At 45.1% G+C, this 25,971-nt stretch overlaps 1 protein-coding gene across 1 annotated transcript in view; it reads right to left on the reverse strand.

Moving 5' to 3' along the window:
- The window catches only part of Cfap54 (cilia and flagella associated protein 54), a 297,311-nt gene that overhangs the window by 142,620 nt on the left and 128,720 nt on the right, over window positions 1-25,971 (reverse strand). The window contains exons 37-43 of the mRNA XM_042263184.2: window positions 22,101-22,324; window positions 21,848-21,983; window positions 18,502-18,613; window positions 6,395-6,547; window positions 4,093-4,287; window positions 2,211-2,298; window positions 1,689-1,901 (exon numbers count right to left, since the gene is read on the reverse strand). Of these exons, the coding sequence (XP_042119118.2) occupies window positions 1,689-1,901; window positions 2,211-2,298; window positions 4,093-4,287; window positions 6,395-6,547; window positions 18,502-18,613; window positions 21,848-21,983; window positions 22,101-22,324 (1,121 nt within the window). The remainder of the gene's footprint in view (window positions 1-1,688; window positions 1,902-2,210; window positions 2,299-4,092; window positions 4,288-6,394; window positions 6,548-18,501; window positions 18,614-21,847; window positions 21,984-22,100; window positions 22,325-25,971) is intronic.

Genomic DNA, 25,971 nt, shown 5'->3' on the forward strand with positions numbered 1-25,971 from the left:
AACTGACAGATGTTCTTTCATGTTTAATACTTTTACAGAACTACATTACTTCCTCTGCTTCCAAAAGTGCCAATTTTGTGAAAGCTAAAAGAAGTTTTGTTATTTAATATGCCATGTAATTCAAAATACAGTGTGGACTTTTCTTTAGCATGCCCTACAGGTGAACTAAAGAAGTGACTGGAGAAATGGTACCTCTCCTACTCCGGACTTTTGGAATTTCCTAGTTATTGTGTGAGATGTTAACTGTACACAAAGCATTGTGATAGACATTTATGTGTGGCAGGCTGAATCGCAGCCCAAAAGACACTTGGACCCTAATCCCAAGAACCTGGGAAAACATTACCTTTTATGGCAAGAGACAATGCAGATGCAATTAGATTAAAGACCTTGAGATGGGGTGAATATCTGCCTTTGTCCTCACTGGTCCAGTGGAGCCACAGTGGTACTTGTGAGAGAAGGACCAGAAGGCCCGAGGAGCAGAAATGCAAGGATGGAAGTAAAGGTCAGAGAAAGCTTTGGGGGCGGGGGGCAGAAATGGTGGGAAGAGAGCCAGGTATTAGTAGACGGCCGATGTTAAAACTTCAGGAGGGTCTGTGAGCCACGGAGCAAAAGCAGATCCTAAAGCAGCAAAGGTCCAGGGAAGAGACTCGGCGCTACTGTTTGTGGAGGAGGCATAACCCCACAACACCTTGACTTCCGGACGTTTGAACTTCCTAACTGTAAGATGATAAATGTGTACAGAGGTTGGGGCTGTCGCTTAGTGGTCAGTGCTTGCGTAGCATGTGAGGAGCCCTGGGTTAATCCTTAGCACCACAAAGCAACAGAAATTTGTTTTGCTTTAAAAACAAAAACAAAAACTGTAGCAACTTGTTACGGCCATGGTAAGGAACAAATGCTACTGTGTGATAGACTGGGAGGTGTGCTGTGGTATAACTTCCAGTAACCTCAGAACATGAGCACCCTGGAGACGGGGTCTTTAAAGGGACACTCGATGACAATGATGGCATGGGTCAGGGATGGACCGTAGTCCAACATGATTTGTGTCCTCCGAAGGAGAGAAGATTTAAATACAGGCAGAGTCAGAGAGAACACCGTGTGAAAACGCAGAGAAATGTGACCACCTACAAGCCATAAGAGAGGTCTCAGAAGGGCATCAGCCAACATGTCAATCCCAGGCATCCAGCCTCTAACTCTGTAATATGACAAATGTCTGTAGCTTGAGGCCACCAGTCCACGCTACTGTTGTGGCAAATCAAGCTCGCTAGTCCGGTGGGTTGTGTGAGTCTCCCCAAAAAGTCTTTACACGAGGATGCTGAATCTCAGAGGACAGATAACCCCCTGAGGACGCGGGGTTCCTGGGATGCTCTCAAACCTGGCCTGGGTAGCCAGCCTGCATGTTAGCTATCCTCCTGCCTCACACCAATGACTCCCTGCACCCATTCATTATGTACGCACTACTGAAAGCCAACTCCACACCAGACACTCGGGATGATGCATGAATAGAGAAAGAAAAGGTCTGTGCTCAGGTGGGACTCATCTCCTGGGGGCAGAAATGCCACGGGAGGAGAGGACAGTCGTAAGTGAAAATATCACGGCACGGAATTGCATTGCCCTGTAGGTGGGCGTGACCACCGAGGAGGCGGAGGTGGGCGTGGCCGGCACAGGACCCATCCCATGCCCACACTCACTGCGCTATCTTTGCTGCGATCACTGCCCCTTGTAAACACCCCCAAATGCCCAGCTTTGATAGAAACTCTTCACTGTAGTCTTTGAAATCAGGAGGGGAGCAGCTGTTGGTGGCACTGCGGAGGGGGGTGGTGCCGAATTCCTTCCAGGTGTGCAGCGCATCTGGCTTTCTGAATATGTCATCAAGAGCTTGACACCAGCACTTAAAAGCGGCCCTGAGAGGGAAACAGAGCAAGCAGTGAGTGGGGTGTCCTCTGAGGCCAGTAATGAAAGCAGCCCCCACCCCCCTTCCCCACCAAGAGGGAAAGCAAGCAGCCCGAAGATGCGGCCACTGGAAATATTAGAGGATAAAACCACAGGGTTTTGTCCCCTTTAGCATCTGTCTCAGGTCATGTGACGAACAAAGCGATTCCATGCAATATTATTGTAGAACTAGCACTTATGGAAGAAAATATTTTTCCTAATTAAAAAAGAAATCAAACAAACAATTTGTGTCTTTGCTAACTTTGCTAAGAAAGCACTACCTTTTCTTCTCGGCGAAGATGAAGAGATTTCCGAGTGCATGCAACACCTGGACTTTAAGGCTCCTTTGGTTGCTGGCTTGGAGAACATCTGTATTTTTAATCAAGTCCAAGAACAAATGTCAGCCCAAAGGGAAATATTTCCTTTATATTTGCAAGAATATTTTCACCCGCATTATTTCTTAACTGTGTAGATGGCAGTGAGAAAAGCTTCGAGTTAATAGTGTTTTCAAATGTCACACACTATATATACCCAGAGAGAGAGCAAACGAGGTTCTGTTTGAACACCGGAGAACGGGAGATTGAGTCTAATGCCCCAGAAACACAGAGGCTCCATGGAGGAAGCGCAGTGAAGCCGTGCAGGCAGAGCTGGTTGACGAGACTGAGGGAGGAGTGGGGGGAGGCTACAGCTATGAGGAGGAGGGGTGGCTGGGGTTTGACTTTCTAAAGAGAGTGAGTGCACTGGGACCCTCGCGAGGGAGGCAGTGCCTAAGTTCTAGAGGCCCCAGAATGCCACTTGGAGAGGTGGCTATCAGACTGTCACAGACAGGAAGGTCCCAAGAGTTGGTTTTCAGCAGAGAGCTGACAAGATCCTAGCACATAGGATTTTTCCTTTCACCTAGACGCAGGGTGGTGGGGAATATTTTTTATCATGCACTTTTTGCCTTCCTAATAAATGCATAGGTAATTAGGCTTGTCTAACCAGAAGAAACGAACCGACAAGGCAGGAATTTCTAAGCGGGGCAGCCCCCTCTCCTAGAGGGCATTTCTGAGACCTGTGAGCTGCCACGAGGCAGCATCACCTGGAACGCTGCAGGTAACCAGCAGAGAGGCAGGATGCTCTGCAGAAACTTGCCCCACAGTGACCAAGAAAAGTAAGACCCCTGTTCATGAAGGCCAATATCTAACTTTGTTTTATGGGTGGTTTGTTTTTTTTTTAAGAATATTTTTGTCGTATTTCTAATCACCCTGGATTTTCCAGAAATATCACCACTGCAGTGTTTGGTTTTGTTCAGAACTTGATTCACCAATACAGCACACCTGGGTGAATCTACACCCATCATCCTGGTGATTCCTCACTTGAGATGGTTAGCAGCTGCCTGATGTGCTTTCTCATTTATATATTAAACCATAGAATCTAATTATAGAGTAAGCTTGTATTCCTCCTTATTTTATCTTTACAGCTCTGTACTGAATATTCAGAAATCACGTATCCCAAACAACATATGAATTACAGATTTTATTTTAGGAAGTAAAGGGAGAGTTATATGATGTCTGTTGCAAAGGGGTTTGTCCCTGGGCATATAATGTGGGTGAAGAACACACTATTGGGTTTTTTAGAAAAGCCACATCTAAGAGAAAGATGTGAAGAATGAGGTTATCTATGCCAATGTCACCATACTCATGAGAGGCTCACAGTTCCACCAAGAGAACTGGGCAGAGGAGGGGCCTACAGTCTTACAGTGGTCATAGCCAGGCGAGTAACAGCAGGAGGCCAGAGGCATCTTCTATCTCTAGAATGTTCTATCATAGCCTAAAAGATTGTGATGAACGGACCGTACATTCAAGTTCTTTCATCATTCTTAAATTTTTTAAATTCACGTATTAGTGTTGGGGGGGTGCAGGTGGGCACATCCCACAGCACACATGTGAAGGACAAGAGGACAGCTGGGTGGAATCGGTTCTCTCCTCCGCCTTGACATGGGTCCTGAGGACCGAACTAAAGTCTCCACTCTTGTGCACCCAGCACTTTTACGGGCTGAGCATCTCGTCTCTACAGCCCCCGTCCTACTTTCGAAGGTGAAAATCCTGCTTTCAGGACCAGAGGCGATCTCAGGCTAAGACCGAGGGCCACACTGACAGTTTGGTAACGGGTTCGCCTTACCGATGGTCTGGTAATGGGAAGAAATCACCAGCCCCAGCTGGGAATAGGGAAGTTTGCTTTTCTCCACGGAGCTGAAAACTCGGAAGTTTTCCTGAGAAAGGTCAGGGGGTATCGGCATGTGCATCTCTTCTGTTCCCAGGCAGAAGTCCACCTTTCCCGAGGAGAACTGCGGGTTGTTGGCCCCTCCTCTGTCTCCTGAAAGTGTGGGTGGAACATGGAAAACATTAAGTAGAGAAAGAGGGAAGAGACAGAAAGGTAAAGGAACGCCAAGGGAGAGGAGAGGACAGGCTTTGGTATAGACATTGGCTTTTCCACAGTCAGGGGATGCAGTTTTCTTAGCCCTGGGGTCCAGGATTTATACTGGAGTCTGCAGCTGTTCAAGTGGATGGGCTCTGTACTTTCATGTTTCAGGAAAAGCACTACCGAGGGGCGACCATCCAGACTAAGACACTACAGAAGGACAGGCAGACAGGCTAAGATACTACGGAAGGACAGGCAGACAGACTAAGACACCTCAGAAGGACAGGCAGACAGGCTAATGCACTACAGAAGGACAGGCAGACAGACTAAGGCACTACAGAAGGACAGGCAGACAGACTAAGACACTACAGAAGGACAGGCAGACAGACTAAGACACCTCAGAAGGACAGGCAGACAGATTAAGGCACTACAGAAGGACAGGCAGACAGACTAAGACACTACAGAAGGACAGGCAGACAGGCTAAGGCACTACAGAAGGACAGACAGACAGACTAAGACACTACAGAAGGACAGGCAGACAGACTAAGGCACTACAGAAGGACAGACAGACAGACTAAGACACTACAGAAGGACAGGTAGACAGACTAAGACACTACAGAAGGACAGGCAGACAGACTAAGACACCTCAGAAGGACAGGCAGACAGACTAAGGCACTACAGAAGGACAGACAGACAGACTAAGATACTACAGAAGGACAGGCAGACAGACTAAGACACTACAGAAAGACAGGCAGCCAGGCTAAGGCACTACAGAAGGACAGACAGACAGACTAAGACACTACAGAAGGACAGACAGACAAAGACACCACAAAAGGACAGACAGACAGGCTAAAGCTGAGCTACTACTCTGCCTCTTTTGCAAGCTGGGGGGCGTCAGAGGACTTGAGAATGCCTTCTGAAAAACAGTTCCCTATAGTTAAGATTTTAGTTCACCTCTGGGACAGAAAGCTCTTGGAGAAAAGCAACATGTTTGTAGCTCTGACCTGAGACAGGAAGAAAGGCATGGAGAAAAATCTATCTTGTTAGAAGATCAGAGAACACAGGGAAAAAAAATGGGCCAGGGAAGCAATGTGGGGGAGCCAAGGGAGAAGCTGTGATCCAGGGGGGCTGCAGTCCACAACCTGAGGACTAGGGATGAACTACTGAGAATGTTCCAGTATCGGGTGAGCCTCGGGGTGAGCTGGGAGAACCGTTCTGAGGAGTTTCCCTTGATTTTGTAACTCATGTCTTCATGCACCAATAACGTATCTAGACATTGGAAGGTGTAAATACGATAGGGAGAGTTAATTTAGTATACTCCCCAGAGCTTGTCAATGAAGCTAGGCTGGCTGGCCCATGAGCAAGCCCCAGGGAACCACTGACTCAACTGTGGCGTTGAGCGGGCTTTGTTCTACAAGGACTCAAGAGATGAAGAAGCCCAGGTCTCGATACTCGTATGACAAGCATTTTACCCTCTGAATTATCCCCAGCATCCATACCTCGTCTTTCCTCACCCCTCCTAAAGGTCCTCCCTTGTTCCTTTCGCTGGCCCCCTTCCTCCCCTCCAAAGACTCCCTTCTGCCTTCATGCCACATACACCCTGCCGCTCTTTCTTCCTCCCTCTCCCAGTCCCTGTAGAAGACATTTTAAGGATGCGTATTTTTAAGTCCATCTATTTCTTTGAGACTGATAAGTGGCACCTGGTGAAAGGTTCTGCTTAACTTGGGATGAGTCAGCCGTCTCTCAAAGGATGGTTATCAGAGTTCTACACCTGCCAGGAAAGCCCCAAGAACTCCGAGGCACAGAACCAAAACTTTAATAGACACCATTTTGCTTTATGCCTCCCATATTCCAGGAAGCTCGCTAGCTGAGCAGAAAGTTTAAAGGCAGGTCGGGTGTCTTAGTTGGAGTAAAGTGTAAGAGAGATGATAAAATCTTCTAGACAACATGGGAAAGGCTGCCAGGGGAGAAGCATGTTGCCACGAGAAGATTGTGAGGCCAGAACATTCTGCAGGATGGTTCCCTGTGTAAGTCCAGATCAAGGGACAGAATACACCTTTACCTTGTGTCTGTGCAATAAGTAATGAGAGCAGCTTTCTGCTGTGCCGGACTGATCTGTTATGATACTTGGACTTTTCCAGGCTCTCTCGAAAGCATCTCAAAGTGTCTGCCACGTCCACAGGCACACAGACAAGCTGTTTGGCCTGATTATGTTCTGAAACAGAGGAAAACATTAGGGATGAGTTACGACACAATCCCACAAGTCACAAGGCAGGTCTAGTTCAGAGACCTTCTTGGCCTGGACCCAAAGCTGCTGAATTCAAGGGCCCTGGTCTATAGCAGGCATTTGATGCATAGATGAATTTTGTCTTTTAGCATATTTCAAAGTTCTTTTTTTTAAAGAAAAGTTTTAAATTTTTTTATCCTTGAGAAATGCAAATAACCTTAGATCTTGCCAGTTTTCCTTATGAAGCCGCCTACTTTTTCATTAAAAAAAAATATATAATAACCTACTCCTTTTCAACAGCCTCTTCAAAGCCCAGGTGCTTTGGGAAACAGACGAAAGGAGGCAACAAAAAAAAAATCTTGGAGACTGGCAGCTGATCTCAGAAGGGAAGAGAAAGGCGGGTCCTGAGAGAGGACAAGCGGCTGAGGCCATGCATGGGGCTGGATCAGGTGCTCTGGCGCGCCCATGCCAGGAAAGGGAGCCCACAGGAGAGTTGCTGCTAGGCCTCTGGGCAGTGAGGGTGGTCCAGGAATTGGACTGGGCTGGAGGTGAGCTGCACACAGACCAGATAAGGCCTGTAGGAGAGTGGACTTGCAGGATTCTGCACTGGACAGCTAAAAGATTTACTTCTTCAATAAGCTGAACAAGTAGAATGTCCCAGTAAGAATTTAAGGTCTTGATAATGTAGCCACTTCCTAGTTAATAGAACACTAAGAGGTTAAAGGGTGTGGCCTCATCCATAAGAAGTGTCCCGTCTAGCTGATGAGATAAGGCTTTCCAGCACAAGAGAATTAAAGTCACATTTGCTGAGAGAATCTGATTAAATGACAAAATGAGAGAAATAAAGAAGACAGAAATAAAGAGGGGCAGAAAGGGGTACACTGATATCTCTCCAGCCCTAATAAGTCTAATAAGTTACCGTGACTGATTGACTCCTAAACCAGCCATGAGGGGTATAGACCATTATTACCCTTATCTTACAGATGAGGAAAAAAAGGCATGGAGGGGCCTGCCAGATCAGCTTCATAACCAGGAATTCGGGGCGGGGGTGTTCCTGAGAACACAGGGACATCTTGCGCCAGCATTGGAACACACAGGCAGGAGGGATGGTATGGAATTCCGGACACCGTGAGCAGACTTGGCTCTCCTGTTGAACAAAAGGGTCCGCGCCAGCCCTGAAGCTTTCCTTAAAGGAGATGCCTTTATTTTCTCCAGTGGAGAAGCAGGGACATGCTTCCGGCAGGACTTGCACCCATGGACAGGTATCTTAGAAGGTTAGGTGCCAGCTGTGTTCACGTAGGAGTGGCCCAGAGAGAGGCAGTGGCCAGGAGACTGTCTCTCCTACAACATAAACACCGTGTGACTTCACTTGACTGAGGTTTGTGCAGTGGCCACCAGGGAGCTGCTGGAGGTAACGGGAAATGGTCGGGGGCCTCCATGGTAAAAGAATCATCAAGGGAGGCACCTGAGTCTCCATCCTTTCAGAGCAGGTTCCTTACTGCCCACTCTGAGGAAAATAAAGAATCAAAGCAAGCCAGGGAGATTTGGAAAATATTTATCCAGTCCCTACACCAGTGCCCACCTGCTCACCGAGACCTTCGCTCTAGCCCCCTCCTTCAAAGTATCCATTTTCTCCTCCGTACAATCATTCCCAGCAGTGTATTCTGCTGTTATTTCTCCCATCTTTAAAAAAGAAAAAGATCTCTCTCTTGACTCATTTTCCCCTCAGGCTCTCATCCTATTTCTCCATTCTACTTTATACCAAAATCCCCCCAAAATGTGGTCTGCACTCACTGTTTTCTATTCCTTCCTAAATCAGATGTCTCTCCTCTCTGGAACAAAAGTCCCTCCCCACCTAATTGATCACTCATTCTGGTTCTCTCAACCCAACCTTGGCACCTCAGGCCTCAGTCCTTAGATCCCTTTCTTTCCTTCTTAATTTATACTTACCCCATAAAGATCATCCCTGGTCTTGTGTTTAAATATTAATATTCTGTTGGCTCCCAAATTTTTATCTCTGGTCCCAACTACCCCCCAAAACTCTCACTCATCTATCTAAAGCTACACATACTCAACCCTAACAAGTCCCCAGCTGACATGATCCCAGATGACTTCCTAACACACACACATACACACACACACACACATACACACACACACACACACACACACACACACACACACACACACACACAGGCATGCATGCAGGCACATGCTTGTCTACTCCTTCCAATCTTTCCCATCTCAGTAGAGAATGGCTCCATCTTTATAGATGTTCAACTAAGAGGTAGAATTGTCTTTAACTCGTCTCCTTTCAGGTTCCAAATCAAATCCATAGCAAGTCATAGAGAATCGTCCTTCAGAAAATACATAAAGTCCACCATCTCTCAAGGACTCCTCTCCACTTCCACTATGTCGGGGCCCTGTTACCTCCTTTGGAATTAAAACAATTGTCCTATTGTTTTAAAGGGAATTGGCTTCCCCTTCTACCCCAGCCATGCCTACTATATGCTCCAGCACTGCAGCAAGCTTTCTCAAATGTAGTAGACCTTCCTTTGTGGGACCACCAGCTCCCCAATAGCAACACGGAGACTTAATATTAACTATGAAAGCTTGGCCTTTAGTTTAGGCTATTTCCCAGATAGCTCTTGTAACTTAATTAGCCTGCTTTTATTAATCTACATTTTGCCATGTGGCTTGGTTACCTCTCCTCCGTACCATATGTCTGACTTGCTCTGCATCTTGCTGGCGTCTCTTTCCTCTCTTCTTCCCAGACTTCTCTCTTTCTCCCTGGAAGTCCTGCCTATTCTCCCCTGCCTAGCGATTGGCAGTTCAGCGTTTTATTAAACCAATCACAATGGCACATCTCCACACAGTGTAAACAAATATCCCACAACACAATAGTTTCTAGAAGATTCCTTTTAAAATGTAAATTCTCTTGTGTCGCTCCACGCCACAAACCCTTCTTCCGCTCCCTCTATCACCTACAGAAAACACCAGAATTCTTAAAAACAGCCTATCTGAACTTGTGGGAACTGGACCCTCAAGCACTGCCTGCTTCCTCCTCTCTGTCCTTCGCCCCCTTCTACAGACGAGCTGCCAGTCCTCAGGCTTCACACAATTGGCTCACTTTGGTCCCAAACATTCTGCTCTCAGATATCCTGAGCCTTGCTCCTAAATTCCTTGAGGTTATTGTGTAGCTGTTAACGTCTCAGGGAGGCCTTCATTTATCACCCTCCTTAAAAGGGAAGCATTTCTCCTCCCAGACCATGCCCGCATTACTGTGATCCTCTGACATGGTGAGCCTTACTTACTTATTGGTGCCTCCACTAGGATGAAGTTCACTGAAGGCCAAGTCTTTGTCCATTTAGTCCACTACTCGTCCCTAGAACCTGCTACCTGTTACATGATCCATGTCAGAGAATTCTGTTAACAAATTAATGACTGCGGGTCTTCAAAGTTGAACGGCTTGGGCATGTTTTATACATAATCTCTTTTGCAGGCTAATGTCCATGATCCTGCCTCGGTGCCCCACTTCTGTATTCTGTTCAAAACACACCCTGTATTCCTCATACCCTACCCTGTACACCCCTACCCTTATTTACAACGCCGTCAAGTTTGTAGATTGATAGTGGTTTTTTTTAACACTGTCAAGTTTGTAGATTGCTAGTGTTTTTGTTTGTTTGTTTGTTTGTTTTTTATTCCTTGCAAGAATTCATTAGCTTCTAGTTTTACCTTCTTCTGCTAAGAGACTGAGGTCAGAGAAAAAAAATAAATGCCTCAGGAAAGTCTGGCTACCATAATAAAGTACCATGGACCACATGACCTATAAGCAAAAGAAACTTACCTTTCACAGATGTGAAGACTGGGAGTCTCAGACCAAGCTACCAACATGCTCAAGTTTGGGTGAGGGCCTTCACTTCTGATTGCTGACAACTACCTTCAAATAGCATCCCTTTCACATCACAAAAAGAGGCCTAGAGCGCTCTCCTGTGCTTCCTTCAAAGAACACAATTCCACTTATGAGGATTCTATCCTCGCGACCTACTCACTTCCTAAAGGCCCCACTTCTAATATCACATTGGAACTAGAATTACAGCACATGAATCTTAAAGGGCCAGAAACATTTGGCCCATAACAAGCCAAGAGAAAGGAAGAAGGCTAAAAAAAAAAAAAAGCCCCACGTATTAGTGAGAGACACACCCATGAAATATCAACAAGACCTGAAAAATTCCAACACCAATTAACATCCCAAATGGATGGCCCTCATCCCTAGATGAAGAGCTACAGAAAACTAAAAACAGTTGAGATGGGGGGAGGAGGGACTGAGTCTTCCCCGGGACTAATCACCCCCCAGCCCTAAGAACATATAATACAAAAAAGCAACACTAAATTACTCAAGGGGTTGTATTTATATATTTATTCATTTATATCTGTATGTGTATGTGTGAAGATAATAATTAAAGAAAAGAGGTGATAAACTTAAGATGGGGGGATAGAGAAGGGGTTGGAGGGAGGGGAAATGATGTAACACTTTAATTTTTAAAATAAATAAAATAATATGAGAGGGAGTTACTTTCTCCAGGCTTAGTTTTAAAAGATCCAATAAATTTGTTGATAGCATTCACCCCAGAGAGTCATTGTTTTGGGAAGTATCTGTTGTAGGGTAGGCATTTGCTTTGTGAGACTCACATCACCACTGCCATGTATATATTTTTTTAAAACAGGCTTGTATCACATCACAATACTTTGCAACATGAGTCCCACAAGCTTACATCATCCAGTGGCATTAGGCATCTTTGTTTACTCTTGGCATACCAGTGAAACCGCCCAGCCGCTCCCTTCTCATAGGTATCCCTGTTGTGGAGAGTCACATGGCTGTATATGGAGCACGTGTGCATGCTGGGCATCACGTGAGGCACTGAAGAGATTCAAGTGAACAGAGCATGGAACTGACTGTCATACAACTGATATTCCAGGCTAAACCTTGAAAAGGTATTAAAATAAATGGTCTGAATGAGACCACCCTGCTGCTCATGAGTCTTTATGGAACCTCCATTGATAGCTGACACCTCTTTTTATTTTCCTAAATGTCCTTTTATATTTATTTCCTTTTTCTTTCTTGAGAGTTTTAGCACACCTTTTCCCTTGTGCGGTGGTGATGTAACTGCTTCTGTCTCTATGAGATACAACAAAGAAGAAAGGAAAGTATGAGTCCCAGGCTAACCCCCATGGGTCTATATCAAGGATCATTCCAGGAGGTATTTCAAAGTCAGTAATAGTATTTCAATAGTTTAACATCGATAAGGAGAAAGAGTCATGTAAGGAGTGGGCTGCTATGCGTTTCACTGTACCCACATCTAAAGAAAATGCTAATCATACCCAGGTGTTGGGTCTATCAAGGAAGGAACCTAGAGAGAAAGATGAATTCTGCTTTCCACGCAGTTGATCACGTCCACCCCAATGCCCAGAGACATTTAAAAAAAAAAAAAAACATATCTGTCAAAGCTAAAAATTCCAGCACACCTGAGAACAGACTAGCCCTATCAGAGAACTTAAATATCCAATCAGATCAAGACTCAAGATAGAGGTCCTGGACAGGATGTAAAAAAATTTCAATAAAAGGCACATCTAAAGTTTTTTCTCCCAGATAGAGCTTAATGTTAATCAGACAAGCTATTCATCCACACAAGAACAACCTATAAAACAAGTTAGTCTCACTTCTTCAAATCCTGCTGAGATTATACCAAATTACATATGCATTGGTAAACAGTTGAAGGGAGAATAAGATGTTGTTAAATAATGAGAACACCAAATGTTTCTAGGCTCTGGGGCATCACAGTATCTGTTGTGAAGAATTTAAACACATTACCACCAAATGTTTTTATGCCACAAGAAATTCTGAGGTCCTAAAGCAATCATCTGGTGTGGAACCTGTCACGAGTGGACTCTGCCTTATAAAAAAAATTACAAGCATTTCATAGAGGCATACCCAAGGCCCAATATAGTTATAAACATATTAATGGGCTGAGTTCAGGATATCGAGAAAATTTCTTCATCTTAAACCCAAAGCAGAGGCCAAAGATGTTTCTAGCTACACAGGTCCCAGATTATTACAAAGAGGTTCAAGTCAGAAGCCAAGTTTATAAAAACTCAATAGAAAACCTGTACCTGTACGTGTGCTGGGTCACCTAGAATACCACCCCACCATAATAATTCAGAATAAAGTGTTTTCCTCATATGACCGCTGAAAAATATCAACTTCTTTCCTGAGTGCTGTATATTTATAAATGACTGTAATCTAAAGTATACAACGCCAAATGGGCTTAATAGCTCAGCAGAACAGTTGTGGATGGAATAATTATTCACATTATTATTATTATTATTATTATTATTATTATTCAGGCTAGGGCTTGAATATAAAAAATCCCTCTACTCAGTAGTAATGTTTAATTTTCTTATCTAAAACGTGAACATAACAATATCTACCTCCCAAGACCATGAAAATTAAAGAATCTTACAGAGTTCCAGCTTGGTATTACCATTGCCATATAATATTTTCAAACTTGCATTTCCTCAATAGAATATTCCTATTCTAATCACATCTCAAACAGCACATACTTCCAACACAGTTGTAAATCAAAGGGGCACTGTACACTGGCTTCACCTGCCTTCCCTTTGGCCCCTCACCCACTCCTAACTGCCTACATAAATATAGTTTCATAGGAGACAACCAAAGTGCTTTCCAGACTCACCACATCCATCACCAATGAGCATCTTCTGGCTTACAGGGCTACAATCTCCCCAGTATGCTGTTCTTCCCCCATTGATGGGAGTCATCGTTTTGATTACCACCATGCTTGACACACTTTCTCATGGTTGTAGCTATTTTTTATAGAATGGAAAACATAATAGCAACTGTATTTGAGTAAGGATCCTAAGGCAGGGGGCATACTCCATCCCCCAAGGTCCGTAGACAAATCCAAATAAAAAAAGGAAGACCACTCCTTGATGGGAGCCATCATGTGTGACTACAAGGTGATCCTCCAAGTGAGTATGGAAGCCGAGGGATGAGCATCTCAGGAAACCACCTGAAGTCAGTCACCACCAGCATCATCTAGCCTCCACAACACTCTACAAATACTTCCTGTCTCTCTTACTCCCCTCTTTCAGACTGTCCACTCTTTTGTATTTCTCTTGAAAGCTCCAGTCTTAGCAACCTTGGCTATGCTCTAAACCCTCATCACTGAAAAAGTCCCTCCTGCCCAACCAGAGTGCCTTCAACTTCCAGCCTTATAAACCTTCTGACACTGAACCTAATTTCTCATCCTTCCTTTCTACCTTAGCAGGAGGAGCACCCCCACGCTCCTCTCAGCACCCCAGTCTCTGCCTTCATTCTCCTCAAGGTCCTCATTCTGTCCAAAGCCATTCTCTATGGTGGCTAGGCTCTCCTTCTCTGATGGCTCTTTCCACGTGGACACACTTCTTCCAAAAGAAAGCACACATAAAACAAGACGGAAGGTCAGAAGGTGGTAGAGCATTTGCCGAGCATGTACAATCCCTTACCCTCAAGCCCCAGGCTTTCTGAAAGGCAATTCATTACCCACCAAATCCCTGCAGATGTGGCTCAGCACTGCTACACCCACAATACAAATATTCCCACTGTCCTCCTCATCATTTCGTCCTCCTCATCATTTCAAGTCACAAAGCCATCCACTTAGCAAACAGCTATACATTAGGCACTACCAATGACATTCTGGTTACAGCAGTGACCACAACAAAGACTCCTGCCTTCACTGAGCTTGCACTGCATCAAGGGAGCCAGCAGCCAAGAAACACAACACAAATCCTAAAATGTGTGCCGTGACTGACGGTAAGAAGTGCTTCATGAGACTTTGCACAGTGCTGGGTAAAGGAACTGGGCGGAGCAGTTTCAGTCGGAATGGTCAGGACAAGCCTCCTTTAAGAAATGAGATGCAGTGAGCTGGCTTTTTGGAGCCCACTACCTATGGTGGGACACCTCCTACAGCCTGGAGGCAGGGGGAGACTCTTGGACCTGCCTCTACTGAATGTACCAAGCTCTGCTGACTCCCCATGGAAGGCCTTACTTTCTTTTAGGAAGACATAGGAGGTGGGTTGGGAGGGGAGTCTGGAGGGGTAAGGGGGGGAAGAAGAGGATCTGTGATTGCTATGTAAAATGAATAAAAAAATTCTTAATAAAAAAAAAGAAATGAGATTCAGGACTTAAAGGAGGAGAGAGGTTTGTAGTCAGACACCTTGATGTGGTGGGATCATGGAAACAACTAGAACAAGGAAAAGATACGAGAGCAAAAAACCAGTAGCAATGGCCACCAGATTGCAATACCCTTCACCCCAAAGATATTTATGGTTGCACATTGATTATTTTTTGCACAGATGCTTTGTGAATATTAGCTTACAGGTATTAATACACTTGATTTATTGTTTCCATTCTTCGGACTAGAAGAAAGGGGATGTGATAAGTCATACAGTGGTCCTGAAGGCTGCAATTAGAAAGTGACCCATGTTGTCTGCTGACATCCTACTGCTCAAAGTATATGACCATACTTCAAAGGAAGCACTTCTGATTCTACTTGACTTGGAGAGTCAGAGTTCAGGGGCCCAGTGACCCCTGGATGCAAGCCAAGGAAGAACATACTGTGAGTGAAGTATGGACACAGACTGGGAGGGTGAGTGAAAAATCTGAGAATAGGGCACACAAGGTCAAGGGGAGGGAGGGAGAGAGAGAGAGAGAGAGAGAAAGGGAGGGGAGAGAGAGAGAGAAAGGGAGGGGAGAGAGAGAGAGAGAGAAAGGGAGGGGGAGAGGGAGAGGGAGAGAGAGAGGAGCCAAGAACAAGAAATATGGGCAGGGTATTGTAATTAAGTAAATAAATGAAGCAAGGGGCTGGAGAGATGGGCCAGCAGTTAAGAGCACTTGTTCTTGCAGAGGACCTGGATTGGATTCCCAGCACCCACAACCATCTTCAACTCCAGTTCCAGGGAATCTGACACCTTCTTCTTGCCTCCGTGGGCACCAAGAATATACAGGGTGCACATACATACATGCAGGCAAAAGACTTATACACATAAAACAAGGAAATCTTTAAAAAGTTAAGAATAAATGAACTAATGAGCCTAAGCAGTGCCCTTAGCACAAAGCATATGGCACATGAATGTGCAGTCTGTCGAGGCTGCGCTCACTCCATGCCTATCAGACAAACTCCCCAGACTGCAGCATCCGAGTCCTGTGTCCTTGGCACAGAAGTTGTGTCAAGGTGGCTGCTTCATCGTCCTATCAGCAGCTCAATGGTCAACCTTGCTGAATGAGGACACAGAGGCAATTGGCAGACCTTTCTTATGGAGGGCTCATGAGATGTGGGAGCGATTTGTCATTGTTGAATAGCTACGTCATACCTTGACTGACATTGCTTCCTAAATGTGATAGCCTCGGGTCTACATTCCACAGAGCTCTCCCTGATTCCAACCGCCACCAAGATATTGATGACTAAACAGTTCTCTAAACCAGCTCACTCTGAACATCACATTAGTTCATCCAACCACCTACCCAATACCACTCCTTAGCTATCCACCAGCCATCTACCCCACGCCTCTCCCCAGGTATCCACCAACCATCTACCCCACACCTTTCCTCAGGTATCCACCAGCCATCTAACCCACGCCTTTCCTCAGGTATCCACCAACCATCTACCCCACACCTTTCCTCAGGTATCCACCAACCATCTACCCCACACCTTTCCTCAGGCATCCACCAGCCATCTACCCCATGCCTCTCCCCAGGTATCCACCAGCTATCTACCCCATGCCTCTCCTCAGTTAGCCACCAACCATCTACCCCATGTCTCTCCTTAGGTATCCACCAACCATCTACCCCATGCCTCTCCCCAGGTGTCCACCAACCTTCTACCCCATGCCTCTCCTTAGGTATCCACCACCCATCTACCCCATGTCTCTCCTTGATCATCCACCAACCATCTACCCCATGCCTCTCCTTGGCCATCCACCAACCATCTACCCCATGCCTCTCCTTGGCCATCCACCAACAATCTACCCCATGCCTCTCCCCAGGCATCCACCAGCCATCTACCCCATGCCTCTCCTCAGTTAGCCACCAACCATCTACCCATGCCTTTCCTTAGGTATCCACCAGCCATCTACCCCATGCCTCTCCTCAGCCATCCAGGCAAATTCAAGAATGCAACAGCAGCCCTTTCTTCTGACTCATGCCTCCTTTGGTTCCTTTCCCGTCTGGATGAAGGCATCATTACCCAACCAGGCACCTGATGCACACCACAACAATGAGTTCCTCATCTGCCCCCCACCCCACCCCCATGCCTAGTCAGAATAGAATGGAGTCCTGTGGCAACTCTTTCCCCCCTCTCCCATGTCCGTTCCCTCTCTACTGTAACTGCTCAGCTGCAGGCCTCCATTTATATACAAGCCAGGAGCAGAGACGCTCTGGCTTCCACACGGGCTCCTTTGAACCTATTTCCCACATTGCTGTAGAAGATTCTTTGAAGAGGGTGGAAGAGATCATTTGACTCTTGCCTCCTTGCATCATTTTGCCTGGCTCCCCTCTGCTCCCCGCTTAAAGCTGAGTCCCCTCATCTTGCTCAGTGGGGTATTTTACTGCCTACTTCCTGCCAGCCTTGCTGACCTTCTGCCTTTCTGCATTCCCTCAAAGGTGAATGCCAGCTATACACTATTGCAATGTATAGCAACAGGGATAGAAATAATATTATCCATTACAATCCCCACTTTATTTATCTCCTTGGGCAGACCATACATTCCTCTCCGACGAAACATAATCTCATTCATCTTTGTATTCTTGGTACCTTATGACAGCATTTACAACTTAACAGACACTCAGTAAGTGTTTGCTGAATGGCTGGATGGCTGGAGAACCAGCTTGACAAATGGCTGAATGACTAATGGCATATGTACACATACTAGAAGTTAGTAGATAAAGAAGAAGTGAAAGAATTGTAACATCCCAAAGATTGTGCTCTTTTCCTGTCCCAGAAACATGGACACATGAAAAGCCCAATACAGTGCAGTCTTTACTTACATTCTCATCTTCTCCTTTGAATAAATATTTGCTTAATCATGGTGATAGAATTACATTTGTTTGGGTTTAGATTTATTTTATTTTTATCCGCATGCATGTGTCTATGTCTATGTGAGTCTATGCCACATGTATATAGATACCCACGGAGTATTGTGTTGGCGTTGGGCTGCCTGGAGCTGGAGTCATGGGCAGTCATGAGTGGCACAATGTGAGTGCTGGGAACCGATCCCCCGGCCTCTAGAACCACAGCAAGCTCTCTTAACTGATGAGGAGCCATCTCTTCAGACTCTGTATTTCCGTCTTACTCCATTGCGTCATTTCTAAAAGCTGCACTGGCAGAAACATTCTGGAAGTCTCTTCAGCTAAAGACAAGTAAGTCAAGGTACGCCCGAGTCCCCTCCGGCTCTCTGATTACAACACCCACAACTGACCACTGCACAGTCAGTGGGACCCTGCACACTGAAGGAGGAAATGGAAGTTACTGTCGGAACCAAATCAGTGAAGCAAACAGAAAAAAAGTTAAAAAATAAAAAAAAAAGAGTTCCCAAGCAGAGAAAAACAGAAAAATGCTCAGAGTAGACTTTCCTCGTCAATTCTCCTTTTCCTCTCTTTCATTTCCCTTCAGCTTATAAAAAAAAAAAAATTTAACTTATAAAAGCATTTAATCATCTTTGCAGGACATTTACAGCAATATAAAATGATGAGTATCAAATGATTTATTTTCAAGTAAATCTGAAGAATAGGTTTTGCTCACATTGTGGGAGAGTTGACATGTGGAACGCGATGACGAACCTTAAAAAATAAGACAACTGAGGTCCACCTTAAAACTGGGTCTAACCTGAAAGGATTAGAGTCTTGAGCAGGTCAGGGCTGCCTTCTGCTTCTGCCAGCGTCTTGGGCGAAGAAGGGTCGATGGTGAATTGCTTCCCTATGAAGTTCCGGCAGGTTATCTTAAAGAGATGAGAACAGACGGCGCTTAGGCATGTGTGTTTTAAAGTCTGGCTCACTTGAAATGTTTGTCTCAGTCTCTGTCAAAATAAATGTGGAACAGTACCACAAACAAAAGCTGGTGGAGTGGCACTCAGTCACGAGGACTTCGGGGAAAACAGGGCTATATAATTTTTCCATATTTCCCTTGTACACAGCCCAGCTGGGAGAACATTGGGGAAATTATGTGCAGCAATTAGAATATGATTTTCTGATATTTTATAAATCCGCTGATCTAAATATATATTCCATTATGTGAGCTGAAGCACATTTCAAATGCAGGCTTCTTTTCCAAAGGCAGATTTGGTTCCAGCCTACTTATAATTAATGCAATTTTAACTTCCCTGATGAAGTTTTTCCAAACTAATTGCTTCTATAATATTGTGACAATTTCTTGAACAGATGTTTGAGTCCTCAAATTGTAAATTATGTGAACACAGAAAAGTGTTTAGATGAAAGCAAATTCCTTTAAAGAGTCCAAGACCCTGTTCCCTCTATGTTTCTACTCATATCCCTTGGTCTAACCCCAGCCAATCACTCAAGATACAGCTGTGTCTCAGTCCCGTGTGGTGCAAACGCTTCTTCACTGTCCCTTAAGGCCTTTCCATAATGAAATGGAAATGGAGTCTGGGAAGATGCAGACTCCTTCCTACCATTTACTAAAGCACACCAGCATGGTCCATCCTTTTCCCCCAACCTCTTCAAACAAATCTTTATTGACTGCCAGTGTGTCCTGCACTGTGACTTACTAAAAGGATGGTGTGCAGCAGCAGAGAACCAAACAAAAGTTTCTTGCTGTGGATATAACTCTATATAAATAAAACACAGGCCAGTGACCAGGCAGGAAGTATAGGTGGGACAAGGAGAGAGGAGAATTGAGGGAACAGGAAGAAGGGAGGAGAGACACTGCAGCCACCGCCAGGACAAGCAACATGTAAAGACGCTGGTAAGCCACCAGCCACGTGGCAAGGTATAGATTTATAGAAATGGGTTAATTTAAGATATAAGAACAGTTAGCAAGAAGCCTGCCATGTCCATACAGTTTATAAGTAATATAAGCGTCTGAGTGATTATTTTATACGTGGATTGTGGGACTGCGGGGCTTGGTGGAACCTGGAGAGAAGCCCTCCAGCAACAGTTTCTATTCCAAAGGAACATATTTTGGCGGGTTCCAAGAACAAACACAATACTGAAATACATAATGTAGCACATTAAAGAGTTTTAGCTGCCAAGGAAGAATGGTGTGAATGGAATAATAGTTATAAATACCAAAGAAAAGGAAAAGTTTGGCCAAGAGTAGGAAAGATGAGGGGGAAATCATTGTGGGCATGTGGAAGGAAATGCATGCCATGCAAAAACAATAAAGATGTGATGTCCCGGAGGTGAGATGTCTTAAGGATAATGTAGTTAAAACATGCAGGTACAGACAGGTATGGTCTAGGGCACCTGGAATACTCAAGAGGCAGGCACTGAAGGACTGCTGTAAGTTCAGGGCCAACCTCGTGTGCACAGTGAGTTCCAGGCCAGCCACGGCTATATAGACCCTGTCTCAAGAATAACCAAATAAAAATAAATCTTAAAAATGTGCAGGAGAGCTGGGTGTGGTGGCCCATGCCTACAACCCCAGGACTCAGGAGTCAAAAGCAAGAGCATCAGGAGTTCAAGGTCACCCTCTACTATATGGGTCATTCTTGAGCTATATGAGATCTTGTCCAAGATACACAACAAAACACCTGTTGGGAAATTACCAAGCGCTAGCCAATAACAAAGGCATAAGCCATACAGAACAAGGCATAGTAAGCCGTGATGAAGAAGCTTACGTTACTCTAAATCCCATGTATGATTGTAATATGACTTGGGTTTTCAAAGGGCTGTTTTCATCCACTGCATTGAGAATAGACTGCAGGCTGGAGGTAGGGTACAGCATAATTACAAAGTCACCAACGCCAGCAAATACACCGATAGCTGGATCAGAGGATGGTCAGTGCTGAGAGCTAGTTAGATTCTGATCGCGTTTTGAAGACAGGATTTGGAAAGCCATGTGAGTGGGGTGTGAGAACAAGAGCCAGAAGCGGCATCGGGGTACCTGGCATGCACAGTTAGGATGGCGCCATCATCAGCTAACAGCTCTTGGGAGAACAGGCTTGTTTGTGGTCAGCTGATCCAGGTAGAGTGTGGATCGGCCGCTTAGGGATAACCTTCCGGAGGAAGGGCAGGGAGGTGTCCATTTTGTAGCATACCCACACTTCATTCTGATTCTTCAATCAAGAGCTAATCTAGACAATACTGTGCCAGCATTCTGTGGAAACTGAGGTACCTAATTAGCTAACTTTAAACTAGAGTGGCCGTCCTAGGTGGACCTGGCCTAATCAGGAGAAGTCCTTAGCAGGCATTGATCTCCAGGACTTCACATACCAAACAGCAGCTGAACTTGCAATTGCTCTCTTCTCTACAAAACAAGAGTGTGGACTGATTCCTAACCGCTAAGAAGAATGTACAGGAGGTAAGGCACTCATCTGGCCATGAAGAACTTCTGGGAGAAAAGGAGAAAATGGAGTGCTCACTGGAATCCCACACGCGGGTGTGAGGAGAGGGACTGGATACGGGCCCACTGGCCAGGGCCTTTGGGAAGGCAAATTCAGAGGCGGCACAAATCCATATTTGTGCAATCAGTCAACTGGAAAACTTACACCTCTCTCTTCCTCCGTCTCTGTCAAGACTACCACGGTTCCCATGAGCCTTGAACATTTTCACATTTGTGGGCCCAGTAATCTATTTAAAATGCATATTAAAATTATAGTTCATTGAATGAGTTGGTATAAGTACAAAAAACAAGCCACAGGAAAAATGAAAACATTTTCCTTTGTTCTAAAAGTTACTTTTTTTTTTCTTATTTTAAAACGAATTCAAACGTTAAACAGGCCCCTGAAAACTACTGTGGGATCGAGGTACCGTTCCCATTGCTTCTAAGGAGTGTGTCAGCGCTGACCTGGACGTGCGTTTCTTGTGGAGAGGCCTTAACATCTGGTTTGCTGTGTCTGGAGAGTGCTGAGAAAGAGCAGGCTGTCAATAACGTTTTTGGATCTGGATGGAGAACGCCCAAGTGAAAATACTGCTTAGTCGGCTCCGAAATCTTTCCCTTTTCTGTGCGCGGAAACAGGAAGCCGCGCAACGGCATGAGCAGCATCCCCGCTTACCTTCTCTCCTTTTTCAGCCTCGTATCTGGCACAAGCCTGTTGAGAGACATCGGGGCCCCCGAACTTTTGTATCCTCACGAGCAGCTGGCGCTGTGCGTACACCAGCAGCGGCGTCACTTGCTCCGTATACCTCTCGCTGGGTCGTGGTAAAGAATTACATTGAAAAGTTAACTTGAGCTAAAGGACCATCCTCCCCCCTCCCCCTCAAAAAAAAGAAGTCCGTTCCCTTTAGATGCTTCGGGGCCGGACGTACTGTGAAATGATGTTGAACTGGATGGCGAGAGACACCAGTGTCTCCCATTTCTCCACTTGGTACAGAAGCTCCAGAGACTTTAACACAAAGTCACGGATCCATTTCAGATCAACCACATTGATGTCATCCAAAGGATGCTCGAAAGTCAGGCTGGAACCCCCGTTATCGTATTTGATGTTCCCGTAACAGCTGGGAACGCTGAAGTCACCTTTCTCTTCCACCGGCTGCAGGAAGCACATGGAGATGAGATGCCCGCCCAGCTTAAGGTCTTACTACATATTCTCCCGGTAAATAAATGCAATAATGCAACACGAAGAGGAACTGAACAAGAAAGTAAACTAATGCTATGTGAGTCACAGCTCTGTAATGGGAGATGGTGCTGTACACTAAAATCCTCAGTGATGATGAAATGTGCTAGGTTTGTGTGCACTCCAATTTAATTCATCCACCAGACATGTGTGGCTCTGATTATTTGAAATGTGATGGTGCAACTGAGTTTTTAATTTTGCCTGCTTTTAACTATTTCACATTTTAATTTGTTAAATGACAGCTAATATTTATTAGACAGCAGAGGCAGAGGTCTGTTCTTCTTGGCATGTATTCATTGTTGGTTTAAGTAAGGACATTAAACCACTATGATAAAGCTTTTAGGAAAAGCATTTAGTTTTTACAAATAAGAATCTTTCATGGTATGTTGGGCACATTAAATAGCATGTAGAATACTATCCCCAATTCCTTAATACAAAAATCAATTTTACAGAGGTGTCTTAGTTGGGGTTATTATTGCTGTGATAAAACACCATAACCAAAAACAATTTGAGGAGGAAAGGGTTTATTTGGATTACACTTCCATATTGCTGTTCATCACTGAAGGAAGTCAGGACAGGAACTCAAACAGGGCAGGATCCTGAAGGCGGGAGCTGATACAGAGGCCATGGAGGGGAGCTGCTTACTGGCTTGCTCTCTGTGGCTTGCTCAACCTGATTTCTTATAGAACCCAGAACCATCAGCCAGGGATGGCACCACCCACAATGGGCTGGGCCCTCTCCATTGGTCACTAATTGAGAAAATGCCCTACAGCCATAAAACCAGCCAGCACAACTGACTCCTTGTCAACCCGACACACAAACACATCACTATTGAGCCACAACCTTTCCTTTCTTATTCATCCCCAAATATCATACATTAATTTCAATATTACAATATAAAAATACTTTCAAATTTTAAAAGCTCCACAAGTCTTAGAAATACAAACATTTTAAAAATTCAGTCTGCTCTAAAGTCCAAAGTATTTTATAAAATACAAAGTTCCCAACTGTGCACTCTTATGAAAACAAAAATAAATACTTTCTTACTTCAAGAGAGAAGAACCAGGGCACAGTTACAATCTGAACAAAGCAAAGACAAACTCCAACTATGTAAATAACTCAGTGTCCAATGTTTGGGATCCACTCATGGTGGTCTGGGTTCCTCCAAAGGGCTTGGACAGCCATGCCTAGCACACGAAGCTTATCTTCCAGGCTCTGGCTGGCTCCACTCCACTGCTGCTGGTGCTCATTCTCTGGTCCTAGCATCTCCAAAATGCTGGGGTCTCTTGCTGCGACCACACTGCACTTGCACCAATAGCCTCTCCCGGACTTCTCTGCAGGACCATTTTGATCCTGGGCCTTCAACTGCTAAGGAGCCTGCACCATCCCCAGTGGCCTCTCCTGGTCTCTCAGTTCCCAGTCTCAGCTGCTCTTCACGCCTTCAAACTTAGCACCACCTGGGAGACTCTCATGCATCACCAAGTTCAGCTTCCATCAGGAAGCACATCCTTGGCCTCTGGAACGAAGCTTCTGTGCACTGACTCTGAGGAAACAATTCTTAGAAGATCTCACCTCCAGGATGCTGGTCTCTTCTTAATCACTGCTAATTTCTCAGCTCCAACTGACCAGCATAACTGTCCCAGTGGGCAAAGGTTTCACTTTAGTTGCCCTGGTATCTTGGTAATCACAGCCAATTCTTCAGCCCCAGCTAACCAGAACCACAGATTCTTAACTCAAAATATGTAATGGCCCCACTGGAGTCAAAGTGACTCCAACTTGTCTCTGGAACTTCACAAGCAGGCCTCCATTATCTACTTTTCTCTCAATGTTCTTATCTTCCAAGCTTCCACGGAACAAAACTCACCGAGCTTTGAATACTTGATGGCTTTTCTGTACCAAAGTTCCAAAGTCTTTCCATAGTCTTCCCAAGAGCAATAAGGTCAAGTCTGTCACAGTAATGCCCATTATCCTGGTACCAGTTTCTGTCTTAGTTAGGGTTACTGTTGCTCTAATCAAACATCCACATCACTGCTCATCATCAAAAAGGTGAGCACAGGAACTCAAGCAGAAACCTGGAGGCTTGCTCAACTTGACATGCTCAGCCTTCCTTCTTATAGAACCCAGGACCACTAGCCCAGGGATGGCACCACCCACAATGGACTTGGCCTTCCACTTCAATCACTAGTTAAGAAAATACCCTGCTTGCTTACCTGCAACCTGGTCTTAGGGAGGCATTTTCTCAACTGAGGTTCCCTCCTCACAGATAATTATAGCCTGTGTCAAGTTGACATAAAACTAACCAGCACAGGAGATTGTCTCTAGAGGCCTGCCTGATACTTTTGTACAGAAACGTTACTATTTTAACTACAATTGTGCTCATTTCCCATGAGACCTGATGCATTTGTGTATTCCTCTGATAATTCCTGCAGCAAAGCAAAATGTATAGCCAAATGGGGTCAGCCCACTCTGTCCTGGTGAGTCATTAAGAGTAACCATGTGCCACAGAGGAAAGACATGAACAAAAATGGAGACTGAGCAACATCTACTCCTTCAAGCTAGAAAACTGCCTGGCTGTAGAAGATCAGAGAATGAAATGGGGCTAAAGCACGTATTGTCCACGTGAGGTTTGCACCTTACACAGGGCCATGCTCAAAGGGAACAGTGTTGAGAGTTAGGAGCCCAGGTCCCAATCCTCTGAGTCTGCGGTGTGTGTGTAAGGAGCTAGCTCCAATTCCTCCTTTCTCTCTGATCCCCAAGAGGCCTCAGCACGCACCCTCCTCTCGTCGACCTGTCCCCCTCAGCCCTTTCTGGCTTGCCATGCTGACATACCATGTCAGGTACTGGGCTCATTTCTAGGGTGAAGGATGAGGAAGTCCTCAGTAGTGACCATATGTTCCAATACAGAGTTCACTAACAACCAAGCTGGGATTCTATCTCAAGGTATCATGTTCAACATCCATCTCTCCATTGACTCCAACCTGATGGGCCAGGGCAGGGGGAGCATGATGTGTTACCAGACAAAACTAAGAAGCAAGCAGAGTGGACACTTCAGGACTGAAATAACATTTGGAGGGTAGGGGTTTGGGTGTGGTCACACTTTAAGATTGTAAAGATTTATTATGTACCATGTGCGATTCTTTAAGATGTTTTATTAAAGACAACTTACAGTGCCTAAAACAGTAGGGATCGTGATAATAAGACCCTGAACACCTTCTACCAGCTTCAGTAGCTTTCAAGTTTTAGGGTGTACCCAGTTAGTTCATTATTTTTAATTATATCCCAGAAATTACACTAATCAATCTATAAATATTTCAACTTAATCTCCAAAGAGTGAAGACTTCATTTTACAAAAACATAACCATAATATCATAATCCTACTTTAAAATTAGACAAAAATAAAGGCTGAGAGGATGATGTAGTGGGCAAAAGTACACAGCACCCAAAAGTGAGGATGTGAGTCTGAATCCCCAGAACCCATATAAACACCAGGAGCCGTAGCATCCACACCCCAGGGCAAGATGGGAGGTGGACATGGAAGCTTGTGGGCCAGCTAGCCTGGCATC

The sequence above is a fragment of the Peromyscus maniculatus genome, chromosome 18 (assembly GCF_049852395.1).
Source record: "Peromyscus maniculatus bairdii isolate BWxNUB_F1_BW_parent chromosome 18, HU_Pman_BW_mat_3.1, whole genome shotgun sequence".
NCBI lineage: Eukaryota > Metazoa > Chordata > Mammalia > Rodentia > Cricetidae > Peromyscus > Peromyscus maniculatus.